This window comes from Coregonus clupeaformis, chromosome 17, assembly GCF_020615455.1.
Source record: "Coregonus clupeaformis isolate EN_2021a chromosome 17, ASM2061545v1, whole genome shotgun sequence".
NCBI lineage: Eukaryota > Metazoa > Chordata > Actinopteri > Salmoniformes > Salmonidae > Coregonus > Coregonus clupeaformis.
In genome coordinates, this window is record NC_059208.1 from 9412355 (window position 1) to 9439568 (window position 27214).

The 27214-nt window shown below is 41.4% G+C and overlaps 1 protein-coding gene across 3 annotated transcripts in view; it reads left to right on the plus strand.

Annotated features, from left to right (window-relative positions):
* LOC121586560 (retinoic acid receptor beta-like) overlaps nucleotides 1–27214 on the plus strand; it is a 139392-nt gene that overhangs the window by 35627 nt on the left and 76551 nt on the right. For 2 of the 3 annotated variants that reach the window (XM_041903336.2, XM_045226061.1), the window contains exon 1: nucleotides 6021–6748. The exons of the other annotated variant lie outside the window; for it this stretch is intronic. In XM_041903336.2, coding sequence (XP_041759270.2) covers nucleotides 6592–6748 — 157 coding nt within the window. In that variant the 5' untranslated portion in view covers nucleotides 6021–6591. Of the gene's footprint in view, nucleotides 1–6020; nucleotides 6749–27214 lie in introns of those variants that run through there. 3 annotated transcript variants of the gene reach the window in all.

Genomic DNA, 27214 nt, shown 5'->3' on the forward strand with positions numbered 1-27214 from the left:
CCTACTCAATCACTTTTTATAGCTACTGTTTACAGGCCTCCTGGGCCATATACAGCGTTCCTCTCTGAGTTTCCTGAATTCCTATCAGACCTTGTAGTCATAGCAGATCATATTCTAATTTTTGGTGATTTTAATATTCACATGGAGAAGTCCACAGACCCACTCCAAAAGTCTTTCGGAGCCATTATCGACTCAGTGGGTTTTGTCCAACATGTCTCTGGACCTACTCACTGCCACAGTCATACTCTGGACCTAGTTTTGTCCCATGGAATAAATGTTGTAGATCTTAATGTTTTTCCACAAAATCCTGGACTATCGGACCACCATTTTATTACGTTTGCAATCGCAACAAATAATCTGCTCAGACCCCAACCAAGGAGCATCAAAAGTCGTGCTATAAATTCTCAGACAACACAAAAATTCATTGATGCCCTTCCAGACTCCTTCTGCCTACCCAAGGACGTCAGAGGACAAAAATCAGTTAACCACTTAACTGAGGAACTCAATTTAACCTTGCGCAATACCCTAGATGCAGTTGCACCCCTAAAAACGAAAAACATTTGTCATAAGAAACTAGCTCCCTGGTATACAGAAAATACCCGAGCTTTGAAGCAAGCTTCCAGGAAATTGGAACGGAAATGGCGCCACACCAAACTGGAAGTCTTCCGACTAGCTTGGAAAGACAGTACCGTGCAGTACCGAAGAGCCCTCACTGCTGCTCGATCATCCTACTTTTCCAACTTAATCGAGGAAAATAAGAACAATCCAAAATTTCTTTTTGATACTGTTGCAAAGCTAACTAAAAAGCAGCATTCCCCAAGAGAGGATGGCTTTCACTTCAGCAGTGATAAATTCATGAACTTCTTTGAGGAAAAGATCATGACCATTAGAAAGCAAATTACGGACTCCTCTTTGAATCTGCGTATTCCTCCAGGGCTTAGCTGTCATGGATCTGCACAGCTCTGCGAGGGCCTGGGATCGGGAGAGACACTTAAGTGTTTTAGTACTATATCTCTTGACACAATGATGAAAATAATCATGGCCTCTAAACCTTCAAGCTGCATACTGGATCCTATTCCTACTAAACTGCTGAAGGAGCTGCTTCCTGTGCTTGGCCCTCCTATGTTGAACATAATAAACAGCTCTCTATCCACCGGATGTGTACCAAACTCACTAAAAGTGGCAGTGATAAAGCCTCTCTTGAAAAAGCCAAACCTTGACCCGGAAAATATAAAAAACTATCAGCCTATATCGAATCTTCCATTCCTCTCAAAAATTTTAGAAAAAGCTGTTGCGCAGCAACTCACTGCCTTTCTGAAGACAAACAATGTATACGAAATGCTTCAGTCTGGTTTTAGACCCCATCATAGCACTGAGACTGCACTTGTGAAGGTGGTAAATGACCTTTTAATGGCGTCAGACCGAGGCTCTGCATCTGTCCTCGTGCTACTAGACCTTAGTGCTGCCTTTGACACCATCGATCACCACATTCTTTTGGAGAGACTGGAAACCCAAATTGGTCTACACGGACAAGTTCTGGCCTGGTTTAGATCCTACCTGTCGGAAAGATATCAGTTTGTCTCTGTGAATGGTCTGTCCTCCGACAAATCAACTGTACATTTCGGTGTTCCTCAAGGTTCCGTTTTAGGACCACTATTGTTTTCACTATATATTTTACCTCTTGGGGATGTTATTCGAAAACATAATGTTAACTTTCACTGCTATGCGGATGACACACAGCTGTACATTTCAATGAAACATGGTGAAGCCCCAAAATTGCCCTCGCTAGAAGCCTGTGTTTCAGACATAAGGAAGTGGATGGCTGAAAACTTTTTACTTTTAAACTCGGACAAAACAGAGATGCTTGTTCTAGGTCCCAAGAAACAAAGAGATCTTCTGTTAAATCTGACAATTCATCTTGATGGTTGTAAAGTCGTCTCAAATAAAACTGTGAAGGACCTCGGCGTTACTCTTGACCCTGATCTCTCTTTTGGCGAACATATCAAGACTGTTTCAAGGACAGCTTTTTTCCATCTACGTAACATTGCAAAAATCAGAAATTTTCTGTCCAAAAATGATGCAGAAAAATTAATCCATGCATTTGTTACTTCTAGGTTAGACTACTGCAATGCTCTATTTTCCGGCTACCCGGATAAAGCACTAAATAAACTTCAGTTATTGCTAAATACGGCTGCTAGAATCCTGACTAGAACCAAGAAATTTGATCATATTACTCCAGTGCTAGCTTCCCTACACTGGCTTCCTGTTAAGGCAAGGGCTGATTTCAAGGTTTTACTGTTAACCTATAAAGCGTTACATGGGCTTGCTCCTACCTATCTTTCCGAGTTGGTCCTGCCGTACATACCAATACGTACGCTACGGTCACAAGACGCAGGCCTCCTAATTGTCCCTAGAATTTCTAAGCAAACAGCGGGAGGCAGGGCTTTCTCCTATAGATCTCCATTTTTATGGAACAGTCTGCCTACCCATGTGAGAGACGCAGACTCGGTCTCAACCTTTAAGTCTTTACTGAAGACTTATCTCTTCAGTAGGTCATATGATTGAGTGTAGTCTGGCCCAGGAGTGTGAAGGTGAACGGAAAGGCTGGAGCAACGAACAGCCCTTGCTGTCTCTGCCAGGCCGGTTCCCCTCTCCACTGGGGTTCTCTGCCTCTAACCCTGTTGCAGGGGCTGAGTCACTGGCTTGCTGGTGCTCTTTCATGCCGTCCCTGGGAGGGGTGCGTCACTTGAGTGGGTTGAGTTACTGACGTGATCTTCCTGTCTGGGTTGGCGCCCCCCCTTGGTTTGTGCTGTGGTGGAGACCTCTGTGGGCTATACTCGGCCTTGTCTCAGGATTGTAAGTTGGTGGTTGGGGATATCCCTCTAGTGGTGCGGGGGCTGTGCTTTGGCGGAGTGGGTGGGGTTATATCCTTCCTGTTTGGCCCTGTCCGGGGTTTCTTCGGATGGGGCCACAGTGTCTCCGGACCGCTCCTGTCTCAGCCTCCAGTATTTATGCTGCAGTAGTTTATGTGTCGGGGGGCTGGGGTTAGTTGGTTATACCTGGAGTACTTCTCCTGTCTTATCCAGTGTCCTGTGTGAATTTAAGTATGCTCTCTCTAATTCTCTCGTTCTCTCTTTCTCTCTGAGAACCTGAGCCCTAGGACCATACGTCAGGACTACCGGGCATGATGACACCTTGCTGTCCCCAGTCCGCCTGGCCTTGCTGCTATTCCAGTTTCAACTGTTCTGCCTGCGGCTACGAAACCCCTACCTGTCCCAGACCTGCTGTTTTCAACTCTTAATGATCGGCTATGAAAAGCCAACTGAGATTTATTCCTGATTATTATTTGACCATGCTTGTCACTTAAGAACATTTTTGAACATCTTGGCATGGTTCTGTTATAATCTCCACCCGGCACAGCCAGAAGAGGACTGGCCACCCCTCATAGCCTGGTTCCTCTCTAGGTTTCTTCCTAGGTTTTCGCCTTTCTAGGGAGTTTTTCCTAGCCACCGTGCTTCTACACCTGCATTACTAGCTGTTTGGGGTTTTAGGCTGGGTTTCTGTACAGCACTTCGAGATATTAGCTGATGTAAGAAGGGCTATATAAAATAAAATTGATTGATTGATTGATTGCAAGATCACATAATGATAGTTTTCTACATAACAGAACTGAATATAATAGCATAGTATAACATTATGATTCTACCACAGCGGATCACCCACCCACTAGGTTATTATTGTATAATGGGCTCAATAACAAGCTACATCTCCTCCCTCAACATTCAGCAGTTGCCTATAGCAGGATAAAGAATTAGACCCTGAGCAACTCCGGTACAACCAGGAAATCATTACATTTTTTATAAAGATATTAGCTTAAAGGTGTTATCTGCAATAGTTACTGCTGTTCAATGGCTATTTCTATTAATGATTTATAATCACGGAAATATGAATTACGGATTGTGGCTATAAAAACAGAGAGAGATGTGGGGAGCAGGGACATTAGTTATGTTGGGTCTCTAAAGGGGTTGGTGTGTGTGTGTGTGTGTGTGTCACAGGAGGTTGGTGGCACCTTAATTGGGGAGGACAGGCTCGTGGTAATGGCTGGAGCAGAATGAGTGGAATGGTTTGATGCCATTAAATTTGCTCCGTTCCAGCCATTATTATGAGCCGTCCTCCCTCAGCAGCCTCCACGGTGTGTGTGTGTGTGTGTGTGTGTGTGTGTGTGTGTGTGTGCTAGGCATATTTCATGTGTGGTCATTAAGCATATTAGATGAGAGGAAATGAGAAGACAGGAAACACTGTGAGGAAGGGTGCATGGACACAATATAAAGAGATGATCAGAGAGATAGCGGGATCAAGTGTGTGTGTGACACATGCAGGGTTAGAGAGATGGTTAATGGGATGTTTAGATAGTCATTGTGAGGTTCAGACTCCTACTGCTCCCAATTTCCGTGACAGAGAGAGAGAGAGAGAGAGAGAGAGAGAGAGAGAGAGAGAGAGAGAGAGAGAGAGAGAGAGAGAGAGAGAGAGAGAGAGAGAGAGAGAGAGAGAGAGAGAGAGAGAGAGAGAGAGAGAGAGAGAGAGAGAGAGAGAGAGAGAATGTGAGACAAAAGGAGAAAAAGGAAAACTTCAAACTAACTCTCATTTTAGGATCCATGGTGCACCCCCTTCCCCAACCAACCACAAAGGACCAATATTTCTTATACTTCCTGCAGATTTTCTCTGAACTCTAGGTCGAGTTATTTCAACTCACATTGGTCATTTTGAAAAACACATTTTCCATAAATTCCACAAATTCCATAGTTGAGTGTATCCTCTTCTTTTGATCACAAACAACATAAAGTGTCAAACACTCAGTAAACTACAGTGTTATTCATATTTTATAAATGCCCAAGTCACTTTACCAAAACCCTTATCTTACACCCTTTGCCTTGATGACAGCTTTGCACACTCTTGGCATTCTCTCAACCAGCTTCACCTGGAATGCTTTTCCAACAGTCTTGAAGGAGTTCCCACAACTGATTGGCTCAAACGCGTTAAGAAGGAAATAAATTCCACAAATTAACTTTTAAGAAGGCACACCTGTTAATTGAAATGCATTCCAGGTGATTACCTCATGAAGCTGGTTGAGAGAATGCCAAGAGTGTGCAAAGCTGTCATCAAGGCAAAGGGTGGCTATTTGAAGAATCTCAAATATAAAATATATTTTGATTTGTTTAACACTTTTTTGGTTACTACATGATTCCTTATGTGTTATTTCATTGTTTTGATGTCTTCACTATTATTCTACAATGTATAATAACATAGTAAAAAAAAATAAAGAAAAACCCTTGAATGAGTAGGTGTGTCCAAACTTTTGACTAGTAGTGTATATATATATATTTTTTTCTTATTTTTCAGGGGGTGCTGCAGCACCCTCAGCACCCTTACTTCCCGCTGCCATGCCTAGGCTACATAATCACATACTTCTTCACTAGGTATCCCCCTTTCCTTTTCCTTTCATGGTTCATGCCCTTTCTGAAGTAGGCTAGGACAAAACAAGTGCATGAGACTTGACTGAGTTTGTAATACTCTGAAATCAAAAAGTTATTGAAACATTGTTACAATGTTGCAATTACCCATAGTTGATTGCAATAGAATTATACACAATTTGTGTTTAAAAAAAAAAAAATCTTTATCAGATTGCTTAGTTTAGTTTTTATTGAAACATTGTCTTTGAAACAATTGTAGCCTATAATGTTGCTCTGATACACTGTAATAGCCTAGGTGGTAGGCTAGATCATGAACAAATCGAAGTGAGCTACTTGGATGCTTCATTTGAGATTCATAAAATAAAATACAACTTTTCATGAATTTAGAAATGTATTTTTATCGCAAGAAAATATATTGTATAGTGTTCTTTCGAGGGAAAATAACGTTATGCGCTGTGAGCTCGAGCTGCCTGCCTTTTATCTTTCTGCCTGGTTCGCGCTGCTGCTAGTTGTGAGGCTCGCGCTGCACTGTGTGTGAGAATCCTGGGACTTGGTGATGTCAGACTGGTTGGGTCATTTGAAGGTTAGCTGCCTCGGATGGGTTCATAGAAAGTTCGCTCGCATATATTAGGCAATTCAATCTTTCATTCTCTGTGACCAAACTAGTAGGAAATGAGCTGCATGGAGGCAAGACAACCCATTCGTCATCCGAACGGGGAGATGTGGTTTTAAAACGCGATCTGTGATATTTATAAGAAAATATTTTCAAAAAGGCGGGCTCAAGCGAGGACGGTGTTGTTAAGGGCACGGGATGGGGCAGTGCAAAACATTTATACGATAAAGACGTTGGGACGTTACGGATGTGACTGACACATTTTCGTTGCAACAACCGAACATCGGAGGAGAATGGCAAATCATAATTTGGGTCTATTACAAGCTTTTAGCGGTGTTGTCTGTCATAATTATTGCTTATTTTAGTCTGGGAAGAAGATTTTACGTGCCAAAAAAGGGTCAGACTTTGATGGAGTTGTGTGCACTTATGTTCGCGATTCTTACCCACACCTAAAGGACCCTTTAAAGGCACACAATAACAGGGTGACTGTTGCGACTAAGGGACATCATGTTTGATTGTATGGATGTGCTAGCGGTGAGCCCGGGACAAATGTTGGATTTCTACACTTCACGTCCCTCTTCGTGCATGCTGCAAGAGAAGGCACTGAAAGCGTGCTTCAGCGGGCTCGCTCAGAGAGACTGGCAACATCGCCGGAGCGCACAGTGTAGGTTACTTTTGTTCCCTTCCCTTGCATTTCACGTGTCTACAGCCTAGTAGCCTAATAACAGTAGCCTATCATAATAATGAGATAATGAAATTATAAGAGCCATGATGTGCGTGGCTTGTCCACTTGATCCCGCTATCTCTCTGATCATCTCTTTATATTGTGTCCATGCACCCTTCCTCACAGTGTTCCCTGTCTTCTCATTTCCTCTCGTCTAATATGCTTAATGACCAGACATGAAATATGCCCAACACACACACACACTTCACTTGTGACTCCCACACCCCCAACATTGCCCCTTAAATCACCCTAATGTGCCATAAAGAGTGTTGTAGGGCATACCTGTCTCTGAGTGTTAAGTGACTAGTTAGATAACTTCTTCAAGAATTAAACAAAAGCAAGAATATAATAGAATAGATACATTATTGTCCATAAAGTTTTTTTAACAGGAATCGTTCTCAAATGACTTGTAGAGCATCCATTGAGTTAATTTGTAACAACTGACACTTTTTTTGTCCTGTCACTGTGACATGGCCCTGTGCTTGAAGTGTTCCTCCTAGTCCTAACCATGTCATATTTCATCTGTACACACTTGGGTCATAAATTCTGGAGGTGGAAACAGCTCAGTACAGCAGGCTGATGTATGTTCAGTTGCGTTGTCTCAAATGGCACCCTATTCCCTACATTGTGCACTTCTTTTGACCAGAGCCCTGTGGGGCCCTGGTTAAAAGTAGTGAAGTCTATAGGGCATAGGGTGCCATTTAGGGTGCCATTTGAGACGCAGACAGTATGTGATCCCCTGGTCCCTACACTGGGTTGAGGAATGCACAGAGTAAACACGGGCAGGCTGTGCCTTGACACATCCCTCCCTCCCAGCATGAGAGATGACAGGGGGCTGGGGCGGCTATAACCCCAGGACACACTCTCTCTCTTTCTCTCTCACCATCTCTCTCAATTCAATTCAAAGGGCTTTATTGGCATGCGAAACATGTTTACATTGCCAAAGCAAGTGAAATAGACAAGAAACAAAAGGGAAATAAACAAGGTAAATAAACAATAAAAAATTAACAGTAAACATTACACTCATAAAAGTTTTCAAAGAATATAGACATTTCAAATGTTATATTATTGGCTATGTACAGTGAGTGTTGTAACAATGTGTACATAGTTCAAGGATGAAAAGGAAAATAAATAAACAGATAAATATAGGTTGTACTTACAATGGTGTTTGTGTTCCACTGTTTGTCCTTTTCTTGTGGCAACAGGACCACAAATCTTGCTGCTGTGATGGCACACTGTGGTATTTCACCTAATATATATGGGAGTTTATCAAGATTGGATTTGTTTTCAAATTCTTTGTGGGTCTGTGTAATCTGAGGGAAATAACGTATGTGTCTTTGATATGGTCTCTCTCTCTCTCTCTCTCTTTCTCACTCCCTCTCAATTAAATTAAATTCTAAGGGCTTTATTGGCATGGGAAACATATGTTTACATTGCCAAAGCAAGTGTAATAGATAATGAATAAAAGTGAAATAAACAATAAACAATGAACTCTCTCTGTTTCTCTATCTCTCTCTGACACTGAATTCGATAAATGTCCTTTTCAAAAAGGTTAGCCGGCTACAATTGGAAAATGTCAACCTGTGCATTCTGAACGGCCTGCTCCAAGGCTATAGACAGACCTGTTTTATACGGTCTATGGGAGACCCTTTTTTTCTGACAAGAATGATGACACACAAGCACAAACTCTCTTTACACACTCCATACGCAGAACATTGCTAAAAAAAAAAAAATTGCACACTGATTCACAGAAGTAGGCTATCCTGTCTGTCCTATCACACACTCAAGTCAGTGGTTTGCAGCTAGATAATAACCTTAGGTTATGGAATATTTAGCTTATCTGTGTGTGTTTGCCTGAGTCCCTTCCACTGTGGTGCTTGAGAAAGTGTGATCTCCGGTAAGTCAAGTGTTTGTTTAAGCCCTCTCCCTGGCCCGGCCCCTACACTTGATTTATTTTGATAGTTTAACGACCAGAGAGCAGATAATGTTAAGCTGCCATACTGTCTGTCACTTCACTACACTTTCCAGGACGTGTTTGCTCTAGAGGCACAAATCACAGCGAAGTGGCCCTTATCAGTAGCAGCAAAAGTGGAAAAGGTGGCTACTGCTACTCACCCCACTTCACTGCGCTCCTACAGTAAGCTACACTGCTTTTACTAAGCTATTCATCTCCTATACAAGAATATGAATAGCCTCTCTTTATTTGTTTAATTAGATCTGTTTATATTTTGCCTTTTTATGCCACATAAAATATTGCTAATTTGTTTATCTGGCAAAGCAGATTTAATCCCACATAAATTATATTCCTATTTATAAAACAAGAATCACTGTAATAATACATCATTAATGAAATGATAATAAATCAATACATCATATTTAAAATAATAACCATCATTTACAGTTTTTCTTCATTTTAAATGGTTTGTAGATGCACATTTCAGTTCTACATTTGCACCATCTGATGCAATTTGTCGGCAGTGAAAACCATAGGTATGGCTTTGCTTTCATGACATTGTTGTTAAATCCTCATATTTCAGTTTCAACCTAAATTTGATCATCTTAATTGATGGTTTAGCTGAACTGTTATATGTGCAGACTGCATACAGTACCAGTCAAAAGTTTGGACACACTTACTCATTCCAGGGTCTTTCTTTATTTTTACTATTTTCTACATTGTAGAATAATAGTGAAGACATCAAAACTATGAAATAACACATATGGAATCATGTAGTAACCCAAAAAGTGTTAAACAAATCAAAATATATTTTAGATGTTAGATTCTTCAAATAGCCACCCTTTGCCTTGATGACAGCTTTGCACACTCTTGACATTCTCTCAACCAGCTTCACCTGGAATGCTTTTCCAACAGTCTTGAAGGAGTTCCCACATATGCTGAGCACTTGTTAGCAGCTTTTCCTTCACTCTGTGGTCCGACTCATCCCAAACCATCTCAATTGGGTTAAGGTCAGGGGATTGTGGAGGCCAGGTCATCTGATGCAGCACTCCATCACTCTCCTTCTTGGTCAAATAGCCCTTACACAGCCTGGAGGTGTGTTGGGTCATTGTCCTGTTGAAAAACAAATTATAGTCCCACTAAGCCCAAACCAGATGGGATGGCGTATCGCTGCAGAATGCTGTGGTAGCCATGCTGGTTAAGCGTGCCTTGAATTCTAAATAAATCACAGACAGTGTCACCAGCAAAGCACCCCTACACCATAACACCTCCTCCTCCATGCTTTACGGTGGGAAATACACATGCGGAGATCATCCGTTCACCCACACCGCGTCTCACAAAGCCACAGCGGTTGGAACTAAAAATCTCAAATTTGGACTCCAGACCAAAGGACAAATTTCCACCGGTCTAATGTCCATTGCTCGTGTTTCTTGGCCCAAGCAGGTCTCTTCTTCTTATTGGTGTCCTTTAGTAGTGGTTTCTTTGCAGCAATTCGACCATGATGGCCTGATTCACACAGTCTCCTCTGAACAGTTGATGTTGAGATGTGTCTGTTACTTGAACTCTGTGAAGCATTTATTTGGGCTGCAATGCAATTTCTGAGGCTGGTAACTCTAATGAACTTATCCTCTGCAGCAGAGGTAACTCTGGGTCTTCCATTCCTGTGGCGGTCCTCATGAGAGCCAGTTTCATCATAGCGCTTGATTGTTTTTGCGACTGCACTTGAAGAAACTTTCAAAGTTCTTGAAATGTTCTGTATTGACTGACCTTCATGTCTTAAAATAATGATGGACTGTTGTTTCTCTTTGCTTATTTGAGTTGTTCTGGCCATAATATGGACTTGGTCTTTTACCAAATAGGGCTATCTTCTGTATACCCCCCCCCTACCTTGTCACAACACAACTGATTGGCTCAAACACATTAAGAAGGAAAGAAATTCCACAAATTAACTTTTAAGAAGGCACACCTGTTAATTGACATTCTAGGTGACTACCTCATGAAGCTGGTTGAGAGAATGCCAAGAGTGTGCAAAGCTGTCATCAAGGAAAAGGGTGGTTATTTGAAGAATCTCAAATATAAAATATATTTTGATTTGTTTAACACTTTTTTGGTTACTACATGATTCCATATGTGTTATTTCATAGTGTTGATGTCTTCACTATTATTCTACAATGTAAAAATAGTACAAATAAAGAAAAACGCTTGAATGAGTAGGTGTGTCCAAACTTTTGACTGGTAGTGTATATCGTATGTATAAGAAAGGTTTGTGTGTGTGAGAGAAAACAGAGAATGCAATAACTGTATTCCATGGATTTATAATATTCTCCAGGTGTAGTAGCTACGGCAGTGTACCATTTATGATTGATAAGACTTATCTGTGGTGGGATCACTAATAGAAAAGGTCATAATTTCCCCCACCATTACAGTACACCACTGTGTGTTCAGTGTGTGTGTGTGTGTGTGTGTGTGTGTGTGTGTGTGTGTGTGTGTGTGTGCGTACGTAATTAAATCATCTTGAGCATTAAAGTATAAGTAACACATCACGTTCATTAATCATCACACACTAGGTGCCTTTGATTAGCATTTCAATGCAATTAGAAAACCATTTGCCATTCATGGAAAGGGTGTGTGTGTGTGTGTGTGTGTGTGTGTGTGTGTGTGTGTGTGTGTGTGTTGCAAATTACCCTGATAACAGACTTGCTTTTATTCTTCACCAAGGCAATGGAGCGAAACAAGATAGAACCGATTTGACTTTTCTTTATCTCCCACCCCCCACTATTTCATATGCATAGACTACATACACATTAGCCTTGTGGCATTGGACTCGACTTGCAACACTCTGCCCCCTTTCATGTTTAAATAAGGACTAGTTTAAATTGGACTTTGATTTGAAGAGCTTCCCAAAGAGGTCCTTGAAACGTTGGTTTTTATTAATTAATTTATTCAGTACAATGGAACCCACAAGGATGTTAATTAGATCTATTCACTATGAGCTGCGCTCCATACATACACACACACGCACACACACACACACACACACACACACACATACACACATACTTGTGCAGGCATGCACAAGCACGAACCCACACACAAGCCTTATTTTTTTTTAGAATGAGCAGGAATACTAATTGTTGTGCGTAGGATACAATGAGAAGGGGTTGGTGTGCATGTGTGTTTGTGTGTGTGTGTGTGTAACGTAGAGGGATCAGTGGCATTGTGTTGAACATGAGATGATGAATACAGGAGTGATATTATGATGTGCAATGCATGCTCTAAAAACATAGACACACATACAAATCTTTTCAAAATGTATAGCTTAGTTTTATATTAAGGACATTGTTATTTTTATTTGTTGGTTTTACATCATATAATGGACATCCAGGACAGTAATGTACAGCTATTAGTTACCATAGATACTACTGTATTATGTATAGGCCTATAGATTTCAAGTTTATTGGAAAATGCAATTTCATTTTTCTATTAACTGAAAATTACAATATGAGGATAATCTTTGAGAAACTTGAGAATATTGTATGTATTCAAACCTTTGACAGGAATAATAGTTATAACACTACACGGCAGTACAATATGAATGGTTTCTCTTTTTCTGTAATCGATATTGCTGTGGCGTTGGAAGCTGTAATCCCAAGGCCTTTCGGGACTTGAATGCCGACGAAACATTGAAACGATTCACACGTTCACTTAAAGGGTCTAAGGGCTAGCCATTGTCAAATAAGTAAAGCACAATATTGATGGTAAAATAACTTATTCAGATTTTGCTAAGGAGGTTAGTTGACTCCCATCCTATTGTCCTCTTATTATTCTAGTGAAGTAGGTTATACAATGAATTGCTGATTTGTATTGCATGGATTGTATATGACTTGGGCGGACATAATAGTTCCTAAAAAGTAAGTGTGTGTTTGTGTGTGTGTATGTGTGGGTGTGTGTGTGTGTGTTTGTGTGTTTGTGTGTGTATGTTTGTGCGCATGCACGTGTTTGTGTGTGTGCCTGCCTACTTAAGTGCGTGTATTGTGTGTGGACACGTGTGTGCTCCCATACACATGTATCAACAGTCTCATGTTTTGTCTGCAGTTTCATCCTTGTAGCTGAACAACAACAAACACACATCTGTCCAGTGAACAGACAGACAGACAGACAGACAGTCAGACCATGCTTGAGATAACATTGTGATATAATACACAACTACAGCCTGTGATATGTGTTCATTAGGCCCTGTCCCTGTTCTTCTCTTCAAGGCTTAATGTGATTCAGACCATGGGCACAGCTTTCACACCAAGCTGATTTTGAAGACATGTGAAACAACAACTAAGAGGTTGGAGGGGGATGGATGGGGGATGGATGGGGGGATAAAAAGGAGGGTAACAACTTTGAAACGAAAGGGAAGCTGTCTGATCCTGGTTTGTGTTTAATGGAGATGATTAGGGAGTTTTACTGGACCCCCGCTTTGAGCCAGGAGGGACAACAGTCAGCACCATGTTCAGCACGCCAGCGACGGGGACAGAGAGTAAGGATCGTTCCTCACTGCAGTGCTGGAACACCACACCACTGCCTGCTGTTCCCAGATCTGTCAGGCCATTTTCACTGTTTGGCAATGACAATGACCATAGGAATTGACTATACAGCACAAACAGATCTGGGGCCAGGCTATGCCACCCAAGGGGCCAGGGTTCCGGTTTGGAAGCACGGTTTCGACTGATCCTACATTCTTGCTTCAGTACTGCAGTTTAACTGACATCCGGCCCAGAAAGACAATTTCCATAGACAGCCCCATAGAGAAGTCAGATTTGAACATTTCTAATAAGACACTTTAGTCATCACCTTTGTGCACAAAACATCCATTGAATTATTCATATAATTGTCGCTGAGGCCGATTTTTTCACAGCCGAAGATATTAGCATTTTATATTCATCCAATCTCTGCCATGTTTTTGGATGACATGATCACAACGTCGCTGCTTGCGCTGCTCCCTGTGCACACTCAGTGCTAGTATGCATGTGAAGTTGGGCCATGTAAATCTGATGCAACCCGGATATACTGTAGACCAGCCTTTCTTAAAGTATGGGTGGGTCGCGGACCTGTTAATGTTGGGTCGCATCGTGTCAGAGTAAATGTATAATTATTTAATTCATTACTGGAACTGATTTGGCCAAGTGCAACTGCGCTCTCTGCTCAGTGCGCTCTCTGCTCAGTGCGCTCTCTGCTCAGTGCGCTCTCTGCTCAGTGCGCTCTCTGCTCAGTGCGCTCTCTGCTCAGTGCGCTCTCTGCTCAGTGCGCTCTCTGCTTAGCAGCGGTGTCTCTGCTCAGTTTGGCAGCTGTGTGAGTGGGAGGGAGATGCCCATGTGCTTCGCAGTTCACCGGATCTTTTTTCTGCAGTTTTATTGAAGATCACTCCGCGACCCACACGTTGCAGCGCTGTCGTTCAGCAGTAGATGATGCACTGTCAGCCACTGACTTGTCATTCTCACTCGCCATCACTCACCGCTGTCATCAAATAGACTCAAGCTAGCCACAAGTTCTGACTGAGCTCATACAGCGCAAATACTTGGTTTCATACAAATTTTGAGAAAAAACTAGGAGCACACACGGGGAAGTGCTTAGTAATGAGTCTCTCAAAACGAACAAATTAAAACGACACGTCCTGACAAACATCCACAGCATGACTGTAAACCCAGGGAGTTATTTCAGAACAGGGTACAATACTTCAGGAAACAGTGCTTCGACAGTAGAAAAGTAAGTCAGCTAGCAAGGCATTGTTGTCATTTTATAACAGGTGATGATAAGCAGAAATAAGGGAGTACTATCGCTCATAGTACTAGATGTGAGTTTCTCTTTCAAACAATCCCCTTGTACACAGCTTATAGCTAGCTAACGTTAGCCAAAGCAAGTTGGTTAGCTACTGTACTTAGTGCAACCCTAAGTAACAGTACAGATGAAGATGAAAAATGATCAGGCCTACTGTACATCTTACTGTAGAAATGATTGTTGAAAACTAGTCTAGGTTGGAACTGTTGCTGTTAAAATACAAGTAATCATTTTTATTCTGGAATAAACTGATTGAAGCAAGATGCTTTTTGAGGCAAACACAATCACACAGTTCTGGGTTGCTCATCTACAGCAGGAAGCGGTCCCCTGCCTGACTGAGAAAGCAGTAGATGTTCTGATTCAGTTTGGCACCACATACCTATGCGAGTCAGGGTTCTCAACTCTGGCTTACTTAAAAAATACGTACAGAAACAGACTCAATGCTGAGCATGACCTCAGGGTTGCACTGTCAAAAACTGAGCCCAGAAATGGCATACTTGTTGAAAACTTCAACCAGGCACACACCTCTCATTAGGACTGTGTGTGTGTGTGTGTGTGTGTGTGTGTGTGTGTGTGTGTGTGTGTGTGTGTGTGTGTGCGTGCGTGCGTGCGTGCGTGCGTGCGTGCGTGCCTGCGTGCGTGTGTGCGTGCATGTGTTTGTTTTCTGGTCTACATCTGTGTGATGTGATCAATCAGTTTATTCCAGTTCAAAATAACAATTATTTATTGTCTTTTAACAGCAACAGTTCCAACCTTTTTTTCAACAATACTTTATACAGTAAGATGTACAGTAGGTCTGATAATTGTTCATCTGTACTGTTACTTAGGGTTGCATTATCAAAACTGAGCCTGTGTGTGTGTTCTATTATACATTTGTGTGATGTGATAAATCAGTTTATTCCAGTTTAGAATGAAAATTATTTATTGTATTTTAACAGCAACAGTTCCAACCTAGATAGATATGTAAGAGTGTTTTCATGGGGGAAAATAAACATGAATAGCTATTTATATGGGTATTTCATTGTTATTTGTTTTTGTCTGTATTGCATTCGTTTTAGGCATAAGGGCAATTAAATGTACCGATATTTACGTATAGTTGCATGTTTTCATAAGCTTGGGTCCCAGGAAAACACAGAATTTCTCATTTGGGTCGCAGGCTGAAAAAGTTTAAGAACCCCTGCTGTAGACGGTCCATGAATCGGCGTATACGAACGCGAGTAGATTACGTTGAGAACAATGGTGGGACATCTTGGATGCAGTTCACTTACTCTCCTGAGGAAGAAACTCAAATTATTCTTGAAGAGGGTTGAGAGAAACAATGGACTACTTTGGAAATAGGAAGAGTGCTTTTATTTTATTTCACATTTGTCAGATGTCACTATGGCATGATGGCTGTTTACTCACTTTTATATGACTTCTAAAAATGAAAGAATTAGCAGAAAATTTATTTAGACATTCTTGCTGTAGAACCACTGAACCACTAGAATGAAGGGGTTTCCAGCCGTTTTGTGAGGGACTTCCCAGCAAACCAAAATTGTTTCTGTGAAAGTTCCCAGAACATTCGTCAGGTTGAGGCAAATGTTCTCATAACACAAAAACTGTCCAGTCGTGCTGATGATTATACAATGTTTGTATAAAACATTCGCCTGATGTTGTTCTTTAAAGGTTCCCCAAATGTTTCATTAGGTTGTGAGAACAGTCTGGTGGGAACATTGTGGGGAAATCACAAACGATGAACTGTCCAGTTGTGCGGATGATTATACAATGTTCTTTTAGGATGCAAAGAACATTCACTTGAAGTTACAAGAACGTTCCCAGAACACATTTTTTATGTTCTTTAAAAGTTCCCAAAACATTTATTTAGGTTGTGGGAACATTGTGGGGATATGACAAGAGATAGGTTCCCAAAACACTAAAACTGTCCAGTTGTGCTGACATGCAGATAATGATTGTATCAGGGTGCACAAGACATTCCTTTGATGTTGCAAGAATGTTGACAGAACACCTGTTCTACGTTTTTTAAAGGTTACCAGAACATTTTATTAAAGGTGCAATATGCAGAAATCGCTCCGACATTTCCTGGTTGTTAAAATTCTAATAGTTCGACTAACTTCAGTTTACAGTGCATTCGGAAAGTATTCAGACCCCTTGACTTTTTCCATATTTTGTTACGTTACAGCCGTATTCTAAAGTGGATTAAATAGTTTTCCCCCCTCATCAATCTACACACAATACTCCATAATGACAAAGCAAAAACAGGTTTTTAGAAATTTTTGCAAATGTATTCAAAATATAAAACTGAAATATCACATTTACATAAGTATTCAGACCCTTTACTCTGTACTTTGTTGAAGCACCTTTGGCAGCGATTACAGCCTCGAGTCTTCTTGGGTATGACTCTACAAGCTTGGCACACCTGTATTTGGAGAGTTTCTCCCATTCTTCTCTGCAGATCCTCTCAAACTCTATCAGGTTGGATGGGGAGCGTTGCTGCACAGCTATTTTCAGGTCTCTACAGCGATGTTGATCTGGTTCAAGTCTGGGCTCTGGCTGGGCCACTCAAGGACATTCAGAGACTTGTCCCGAAGCCACTCCTGCGTTGTCTTGGCTGTGTGCTGTCTTGTTGGAAGGTGAGCCTTCGCCCCAGTCTGAGGTCCTGAGCGCTCTGGAGCAGGTTTTCATCAAGGATCTCCCTGTACTTTGCTCCATTCATCTTTCCCTCTAGCCTGACTAGTCTCCTAGTCCCTGCCACTGAAAAACATACCCACAGCATTATGCTGCCACCACCATGCTTCACAGTAGGGTGCCAGGTTTCCTCCAGACGTGACACTTGGCATTCAGGCCAAAGAGTTCAATCTTGGTTTCATCAGACCAGAGAATCTTGTTTCTCATGGTCTGAGAGTCCTTTAGGTGCCTTTTGGCAAACCCAAGCGAGCTGTCATGTGCCTTTTACTGAGGAGTGGCTTCCATCTGGCCACTCTACCATAAAGGCCTGATTTGTGTAGTGCTGCAGAGATGGTTGTCCTTCTAGAAGGTTTTCCCATCTCCACAGAGGAACTCTGGAGCTCTGTCAGAGTGACCATCGGGTTCTTGGTCACCTCCCTGACGAAGGCCCTTCTCCCCCGTTTGCTCAGTTTGGCTGGGCGGCCAGCTCTAGGAAGAATCTTGGTGGTTCCAAACTTCTTCCATTTAAGAATGATGGAGGCCACTGTGTTCTTGGGGACATTCAATGCTGCAGAAATGTTTTGGTACCCTTCCCCAGATCTGTGCCTCGATACAATCCTGTCTTGGAGCTCTACAGACAATTCCTTCGACCTCATGGCTTGGTTTTTACTCTGACATGCACTGTCAACTGTGGGACCTTATATAGATAGGTGTGTGCCTTTCCAAATCATGTCCATCAAGTTGTAGAAACATCTAAGGTATCTGTTTTTTGTTTTTTAATAAATGTGCAAATATTTCTAAAAAGATTGATGAGGACATAAAAAAAAAAAAATCAATTTCAGAATAAGGCTGTAACGTAACAAAATTTGGAAAAAGGGAAGGGGTCTCAATACTTTCCAAATGCACTGTACGTGACAAAAGAAGCATAGAGAATGTAGATAATCATTGTACCATCTAAACTAGGGCTGTTGCGGTGACCATATTACCGCCACACCGGCGATCACGAGTCATGAAGGCAGTCAAATTCCATGAAGGCAGTCACGGTAATTAGGTTTCTCCAAGCTCTGATGCTGCTGATGGTCATTAGTAGCCTACCAAACTTGCTAACTGCCTGGTACTCAGCACTCTATTGTCCTTCTAATCACTCTGACATCAATGCAAATGTGTTCGAAAATCTAATCAAACACTTAATGAGAGCCCATGAGCTCATATTGCGCAACATTTCTATAGGCTATGCAATTGCGCGAGAAAACAGAGTGATGGCCTCTACTAAAAAGAGGAGGATCCAATCAGCTTTCTATAGGCTATGTTTGGAATATTTATTTATTGCACAGAATATAATAGGTCGTCTTTTGTACTATGGGGGATAGTAGATTGACATAGGCTAGTGCTTTTGCTGTTCGTTAGGCCTACTCATCTTGTTGGCTGACGTAAAGTAAATGTGGACAGTTCTTCCAATATCTTCAATATGCACCTCGGAATTGGATAAGGACGCACGCAGTTGCGTCCCGATGTGTCTGTCTTCATTTGTAGCCTGTGAGAAAGACCCGATCACGTGATGGAGAGCCATGTGAGTGAGAGATGCTTAGGAGTGTGCAGCACTCAGGGAGAAGGGCACAACGCAGCACTCAAGGGCACAATGGCCACTGGCTGCAAAAGGCATGGATTTTTTTAGGGTGCATTACGGCCACAAAGGGGATGTTGCCATGAAATTCGAGACATTATCAAGTGCTTGTCAAATTGTGTGATTGAGAGACTAATGAAGTGTGTACAGCCTGCGCAAAAAACAAAGCAGAGCTCATGCCTTTCAAGCAACTTTTTTCAAATCATCATTAGTTGCATCATGCAGCCTTACAATGTATTTGAAAACCAAAACATATAGCCCAACATTTGTAGAACAACTTAAATTACATTAATAACTCTAAATTAAGCATATAGGAGTACCTATTTCTTTGTTAATCGCTCAACACAGAATAGAGGCATGTGCGCACTCCATCAAATAGTTTGGAGAAAATATTTATATTTTATTCAGCTTTGTTCAATGTGTTTTTCATACTATAAAATAATATAAAATAATGCTGTGGAATTCTAAGCAAATCTTGTCTGCTAAATGAACTAGTTTATCCCATAGCCATTTGGCATTGCCAGTTCAGGACCTAACATAAGGACAACTCAGAGTATGTTATTCTGTTCTTCTGAAATAGACTACATTTTCTTACTATCATGCTTTTCTAAAATAAAGACCTGTCTATATATCAGACCTGTCTAAAATAAATAATGGATTTATTGTGAAGGTGTAGGCTATATTACATGGATTTATTAGACTTTTTTAAATGTAGATGTTCCAAAGGTCTGCATTACTGGCATGTAGACTATGTGTTGAATCCAGGAGATGATAAATGTGTTTATGTTCATTTTCGGTCAATTTCTGTGAGACCGACAGTTATTTGCTTGACAATCACCGGCTGACAAATTTTGTGACCGCCACAGCCCTAATCTAAACCGCTGTAAAATATATTTTCAATAACCAAAAATATTGTATTTTCAGCTTTTTGAAGCTGGTGTACAAAACCAAAAGTAAAAGACAAAAACAAAACATAAGAACGGGAAGCATAGAAATTGCGCACATAGAACAGATCAATAACTCACATTTCTATGTGAATTTGATCGGGTCGCCCAAAAAGTTACATATTGCAGCTTTAAGTTATGGGAGTCTGGGATGTTTCAAGAACATTTTTGAGATATTCACACATTGTACTTAAGAGGTTGCACTGAACATTCCCACAATGTTGCACAATGTTCCACATTTTCCAAATAAGTCAGTTTTTATGATGTTCATACTATATTTGTTTTAGATTTAACACAATATACATTGTTACCTTGTCTTGGAGGTCCTCAGAACATTTCAAGAACCTTCAGAAGAAAAACATATATTCAAGTTTTACCTAATATTACCACAACACTCTCAGCATGCACATGTTTTGTTCCTTAAAGCATAAGAAAGCAGATTGGAATACATCCCCATTATGTTTCTCTCCAAACTGAATGGCAATTTGCATTTGAGGATTGCATTGTAGGCCCAGTACAAAGTGATATAGACACACTTTGCATTCATAGAACATTTTAACAGCATTTAATCATACAAACACAACCATCTTTTTTACACTTCATATGTGGCCTTGATCATTTGCTCCTTCAGGAAAGCTCTCTTACATGTGACCCACCACCTGGATTCGGTCCTAAATTTGAAATTGTGTTTTTTACATTGGATAAAGGTAGCGACTCAGGGCTAGAAAATAGTATATCATACACTGCATTAGAGGAACAATGGGAAAATAATTCTGCTTTGAAAGTTGATAAACTTGAAACCCCACTTTTGAGAAAATGTCCCTTGAATGTTTTGGTACACCTACTGGAGAGCTCTCCTTTGTCTACACCCAATCAGCATAGTTCACACCCTCTTAAGCCTTAGCCCCACCCATCTCTTTAAGGATTCACATGTGAGGCCATGTGAACAACCAAAGATTTCAAGACTAAAAGTGGTAAAAGTAGAAGCCTACAATAAGGAAAAACTCCAGGTAAAAATACACTTTATCTAGTCCTTGGCCTATATCCTAATCTGACTTTGGTGCAGGTCATGTTGTTCTTCACATTACCGTCTCTGGTAAACACACACTATATCAAATAAAATGTATTTGTCACATGCACAGGATACAGAAGGTGTAAACGGTACAGTGAACTGGTTACTTGCAATATCAAAAACAGAAAGTGTCCAGATAAAAATATTTTATAAATTATATTATAATTATTAGATGACGCTTACCTGACACATTGTCTAAATTGATGGGTCATGTGAAATAAATGCTATAACCACCCCCCAGCCATATCTAGTCGATGGGTCACTGTTGTCTTGACATGTGTACATGTTCATGAAATACAATAGACGGCCGTAATCACCCCAAACACACCTGTCTAACCTGATGGGTTATGTAATCATCTGGCGAAGTGGAGTCTTTTGTTTAGACATGTAGCTAGAGAAGTCTTTTGTTTAGACATGTAGCTAGCTAGCTAGCTAGCTAGCTAAACAATGAACTGGCAAAATCCCAACTCATACTACTACTAATACAAACATTGTCATAGCTATAGTATGAATCTGCAGGTAGCTAAAGCTAACCAACTAGGTTCAATGTTAGCTAGCTAACATTAGGCTATAACTAGCAATGCAAATGGATTTCTGATTCAAATAATATTACTACACAGATCATACACGTAATGTTAGCTAGTTAGCCAGCAAGTTAACGTTCGCTAGCTAGCTAACAGTACGCTTTAACTTGCAATGAAAACGAATTTCTGACTAAATTAGACACTCATATTATCTGAAAATGTAGCTAGACTCTTACCCGTGTACATGTATGAATGCTTCATGGCAGACTGGAACCATTTAACTCCATTTTGTTTGTAGCTACATCTTGTTTAGCCAGCGTTGTGTCAAGTCACTCCGGTTCACACTGACCGTGGCGTGTGCAGAAAGTAGCCCATCACAACTTTTTGCAACTGAACTGTCGATAGCGCCTGCTAAATTCAGGGCATCAATGTTGTTGAGAAAAGTAGCAAAACTTTTGTAGTTCTCGATGGCTAACGTTATATCTTTCAAAAACGCTGTGGTAGAAAGGACTATCAACACATACTGAGCAGCTCACATTATAGACAGAAACATGCTACATAGCAGACCAATCCAAACTCATCTCCCGGCATGTCCAGCCCATAATTTATCTCAGCCAATCATTGCTAGCGGGAAGATTCCTGTCTTTTTCCGTGGCTAAACCAACTAGGCTCGTAATTAAACATTTGTATTCGTATTTTCAGATGGAATTCAAGTTTGTTATTAAGGCACATGACAGTTCACATGTTCCAGAAGGCATTTCTTTCAAAAAACGCATTTTGATATAAAAAAGAAGACGTTCAAATGCCTCTCCTGTGAAGTAGTGACATGTGACATACGCCTAGCTTCCTGAAACAGGTCTCACATCATTTTTTCAGTATATAGCCATGGCAGTATGGTCAATTCATGCTTCCTTTTTAAAGCCCATGTGTGTCTATATCACTTTGTACTGGGCCTACAATACAATCCACAAATGCGAATTGCCATTAAATCTGGAGAGAAACATAATGGGGATGTATTCCAATCTGCTTTCTTATGCTTTAAGGAACTAGACATTTGCATGCCTGAGAATGTGGTAATATTATGTAAAACTTAAATATAACATTTTCTAAATGTTCTTGAAATGTTCTGAGGACCTCAAAGACAAGGTAAAAATGTATATTGTCTAAAAGTCAATGGAATATTATGTTAAACCTAAAACAAATATTCTATGTACGTCATAAAAACTGACTTATTTGGAAAGTGTGGAACATTGTGCAACATTGTTCTGTGCAACCTCTTAAGTAAAATATGTAAATATCACAATAATGTTATTGCAACATCCCAGACAACCCCCTTAACTTAATTAAATGTTTCTGGGAACCTTTAAAGAACTAGGTATTCCGTCAACATTCTTACAACATTAAGGGAATGTCCTGTGCAACCTAACTTAAACATTATATGAATGTCATCACAACTGAGCATATTTTGTGCTTTGGGAACCTATCTCTTGTAATGTACCCACACTGTTCCCACAACCTAATTAAATGTTATGTGAACCTTTAAATAACTCAGATAGGCTGTTCTGTTAACATTCTTGCAACATCAAAGGAATGTTTTGTGCACCCTGATACAAACATTATATGAATGTCATCACAACTGAGCATATTTTGTGTTTTGGGAATCTATCTCTTGTCATATCCCCACAATCTTCCCACAACCTAAATGTTTTAGGACCTTTTAAAGAACATAAAAAATGTGTTCTGGTTATGTTCTTGTAACATCAGGTGAATGTTTTTTGCACCCTAAAAGAAACATTGTATAATCATCCGCACAACTGGACAGTTCATATTTTATGATGTCCCCACCAGACTGTTCCCACAACCTAAAGAAACATTCTGAGACCTTTTAAAGAACAGACAAAATGTGTTCTGGGAACATTCTTGCAACATCATGCGAATGGTTTACACAAACATCAGCACTACTGGACAGTTTTTGTGTTATGAGAACATTTGCCGCAACCTAGCTAATAATAATATGCCATTTAGCAGACGCTTTTATCCAAAGCGACTTACAGTCATGTGTGCATACATTTTTTTTGTATGGGTGGTCCCGGGGATCGAACCCACTACCCTGGTGTTACAAGCGTCATGCTCTACCAATTGAGCTACAGAGGACCACCAGTTCTGGGAACTTTCACAGAGCCAATTTGGATTTTATGGGGATCATTTTAGTGAATGTTAAGAGAATATTCCAAGAAAAAATAATTTATTTGAATGTTTTTGGGAGGTTATCATCTTAATGTTAGATAAAACCCTAACTAGAACTTCATGGGAATCTTAGCTAATGTTCTGGGAATGTTCCTGGTTTGCTGTGTTGTCTATATCTCAGAGGTTAGTTGCCTGTTTAATGCAGGTCTCCTTTACTGCTAAGGTTCCAAAGTAGAACTTGGAACAAAAACAGATATCTTGACATGTTCTAACATCCCCAGAGCTGACGTCCGGATCAAATGACCGGGGAGTGGAGAATCATAACAACGTTGTCGGGCTCTTAGGGAAATCATTTCTAAAGATTAAAAATAAACGTATCACATTTCTTCCTCTCTCTATTTGAAACCTTCTCTTTTCCTCTCTCTCTCTTTTCCTCTATCTCTTTTTTCTTGTTGCACTTTAAGCTTGGAAGTGTCTCACACCTGTTGCATTGTTCGGTCCCTGGTGTAGAGTGTAGCAGTGAGAGCTCTGGCTCTTTATATGCCCTCTGTCTCCCGTTTGACCTTTGACCTCAACAGATCACAGTGGGTCACCCAGAGGTCAAGGCAGGGAGGGCGGCTTGGAGGTTAGCCACAATCACATGACTGGTATGAACCATGAACTTCTGATCCAAACTCAAAGTGCCGTTCAGTGCCTAACCCTGACACCTCTGTATAGTCCCCTTTAGAAGCCGTGTCCCTTTTATAGTCCCTTTCAGTGGCTCTTCTTGCTGCAGTTTGATTGGGTCCCCCTACTGGGAGACACTTCTGCACTTGATGTGTGTCGTCTTGAAGACTGACTAGACTGTTTCCCTGTAGGTTTTCAGCACCACCCACCTTTCAGCACCCCATGACCTCAGTCTGCCGGCCGTTTCCCCCGCTCTCTCTCCTAATCAAAAAGTATCATTTTTTCCTCGTCTTTCTCTAGACAAGACATACAGTTAGATGACTGCTTTTTTATCTTCTCTTCCAGTTAGTGTTTAAAGAAGGAATTATAATGAACCTTCTGAAGTAAATGTGTACTACAGCCAGTGCTGCTCCCTCTCTCCCCCCCGCCGTAAAGCTGCTTCTAATTTGGTGTACTTTGAGTGAACTTTGACCGTTTCCTATTGACTCTGTTTCTCCTCCCGCCTGGTGTATGTGAGCTGTTTGAGTGTGTGTGAATGTGTGTGTGTGAGAGTATGTGTGTGTGTGTGCTATGTGCTCCCTGCTCCTGCAAAGAACCCAGAGGAAGAAGGGGAGAAAAACACTTCCATCTTCGATAAACTGCCAGCGGAGAGGTGGAGTTGTGAAGGGAACTGAATGTGTGGCGCTAAAAAGTTAGGCCGTCTGTGGTATTGGCAGGACAGTTGCCGCAATGTGCGTGCAACACGGCGCTCTAGTGTCTACTAGCGATAGTTTGCCACCGAAACCTACGGTTTGTCGCAAAAAAAAACAAAAAACTGAAGTTATCAGTGGCCTCAACTGTATCAATTCAGGCCAACGTTTAGGTGTAATACAGTATATCCCCTAATTATTCCCATACTGCCCAGTGCCTGTCTCTCCACCTCTCCACCTCTTCACAGCTAGATAGCCACAGCTTCCTCTCAGTATAGACAACAGGCTAACCCCAGGGACACTCAGGAAATCCCTCTCTTTCTCTCTCTCTCACCCCTCTCTCTTTCTCTCTACCCCATCTCTCTATTTCTCTCTTATGCACACTCAGTCTTTTCCCTTTCTCTTTTTTATTTTCCCTGTCTCGTTCTACCGTTTTTTTTCTCTCTCTCTGTTTGTTGAAGGTAGGGCTGTTGTAAATGGATCGCTGTAGTATAACAGTCATTTGGACGTAACTGTGGTCTCATGATTACAGGGTAGAAACCGTCCATGTCTTGATTCTATGTCATTGTGATATCATTGTATTGTGTGTGTGAGTTTGGGCATGTGTGTGCGTGGAACAGATCTTGCCTTAGGTACCTCCCTCCTAGCCATCTGTGAGGTCTGTAGACCATGTGGACGAAGAGTCCTGATTGTATTTTTTTCATGTCACTGGTCATCTAGCTATCTGACCCTCAGCGTGGGGACAATGTGGTGAACAGGAGGTAGGGACAGGTGGACACAGTGAGGATAGACATGGTTGATTGGCCCACAAATTATTTTTAATTGACCTATAGGACCCTCATCACTTCTTCTTCTTCTTCTTCTTCTTCTTCTTCTTCTTCTTCTTCTTCTTCTTCTTCTTCTTCTTCTTCTTCTTCTTCTTCTTCTTCTTCTTCTTCTTCTTCTTCTTCTTCTTCTTCTTCTTCTTCTTCTTCTTCTTCTTCACCACCACCACCACCCACAGCAAGCCATAGCCATAACAAGGCTCCTTCCCAACTCAGCCTCTGTGTTTTCCATTAGTCTTTCCCCCCATTCAGAGATTGACCTTCCTCCTCCTCCAGGCCGGGTGTGTTTTCCTGTTTGACCCTGCTGGCTGGTTCAGCAGGGGGTTAAGAGTTCAGCAGGATAAGCTTTGAGACATTTCTTTCACACACACACACACGCACACACACACACACACAATCACACACAAACACACACACACAGAGTATACGCACACTGACACACACACACACACTGCTCCCACCCCTTGGCTCGCCTGGTCTGTCGCTGGTCTTTAGTCTCTGTAATGCTGCTGGTGTGTAGCTATGTTAAAATGGGGTGAAGTCAGTTTGCTGCAGAGCCAAAGCCAGAAAATGGAGAAAAGGCTCCCCAGCACCCAATAGGGCCTATACCGCGCTCTAGAGTAACACTTACACACACACGCACGCACACACACACACGCACTCACATGGACGCACGTGCACACACACCACCGAAGGGGGGAAATGCATCTGCCTTTATGTGCTCCATCTGTCTGCAGGTAGCCACACTCCCAGAACCAACCATGAGTTCCAAATAGGCAGCGCCAGGCAGAAATGTGTGTGTGTGTGTTTGTGTGTCTACTGCTCTCCCTCTTTCCCATGTGTAATGATCCAAGGCATTGGAAACGCTCTGAAGGCATATTCTATCAGTTCCAATGTGTTGTATTCTACACAACATGGAGTAGCATCTGTAGTGTTCAGTACTGTACCTGCTGGGAAGACTTGTATACATTTCTCTTATGGTCATTGTGCCACAGCTCCCTGATGTGAACACGCGACAGCATGTTTGACATATTACATGTCATATTCCATGTGATACATGTCCCTTGATGTCGCCATCCACACACACACACACAGACACACACACATCTTTACATATTACATCTGATACAACACCTGATACACGTCCCCCCCACTGTCTCTGGCCCTGCACGGCTTATCTCTTTCGCTCATGTTACATATTGAAGTGGTGGATCGTATCGCTCTCCCTGTGACAGAGTGTGTGTGTGTGGTCGTTTTGTCGGTCAGTCTGTTCCTCATACGATTACATTAGAGGTGGCTCCAACACTGCGGCTTCAGACTACAGACTGCATTTTGTAGGCTATTATGAGCTAGCTCACACACACACACACACACACACACACACACACACACACACACACACACACACACACACACACACACACACACACAC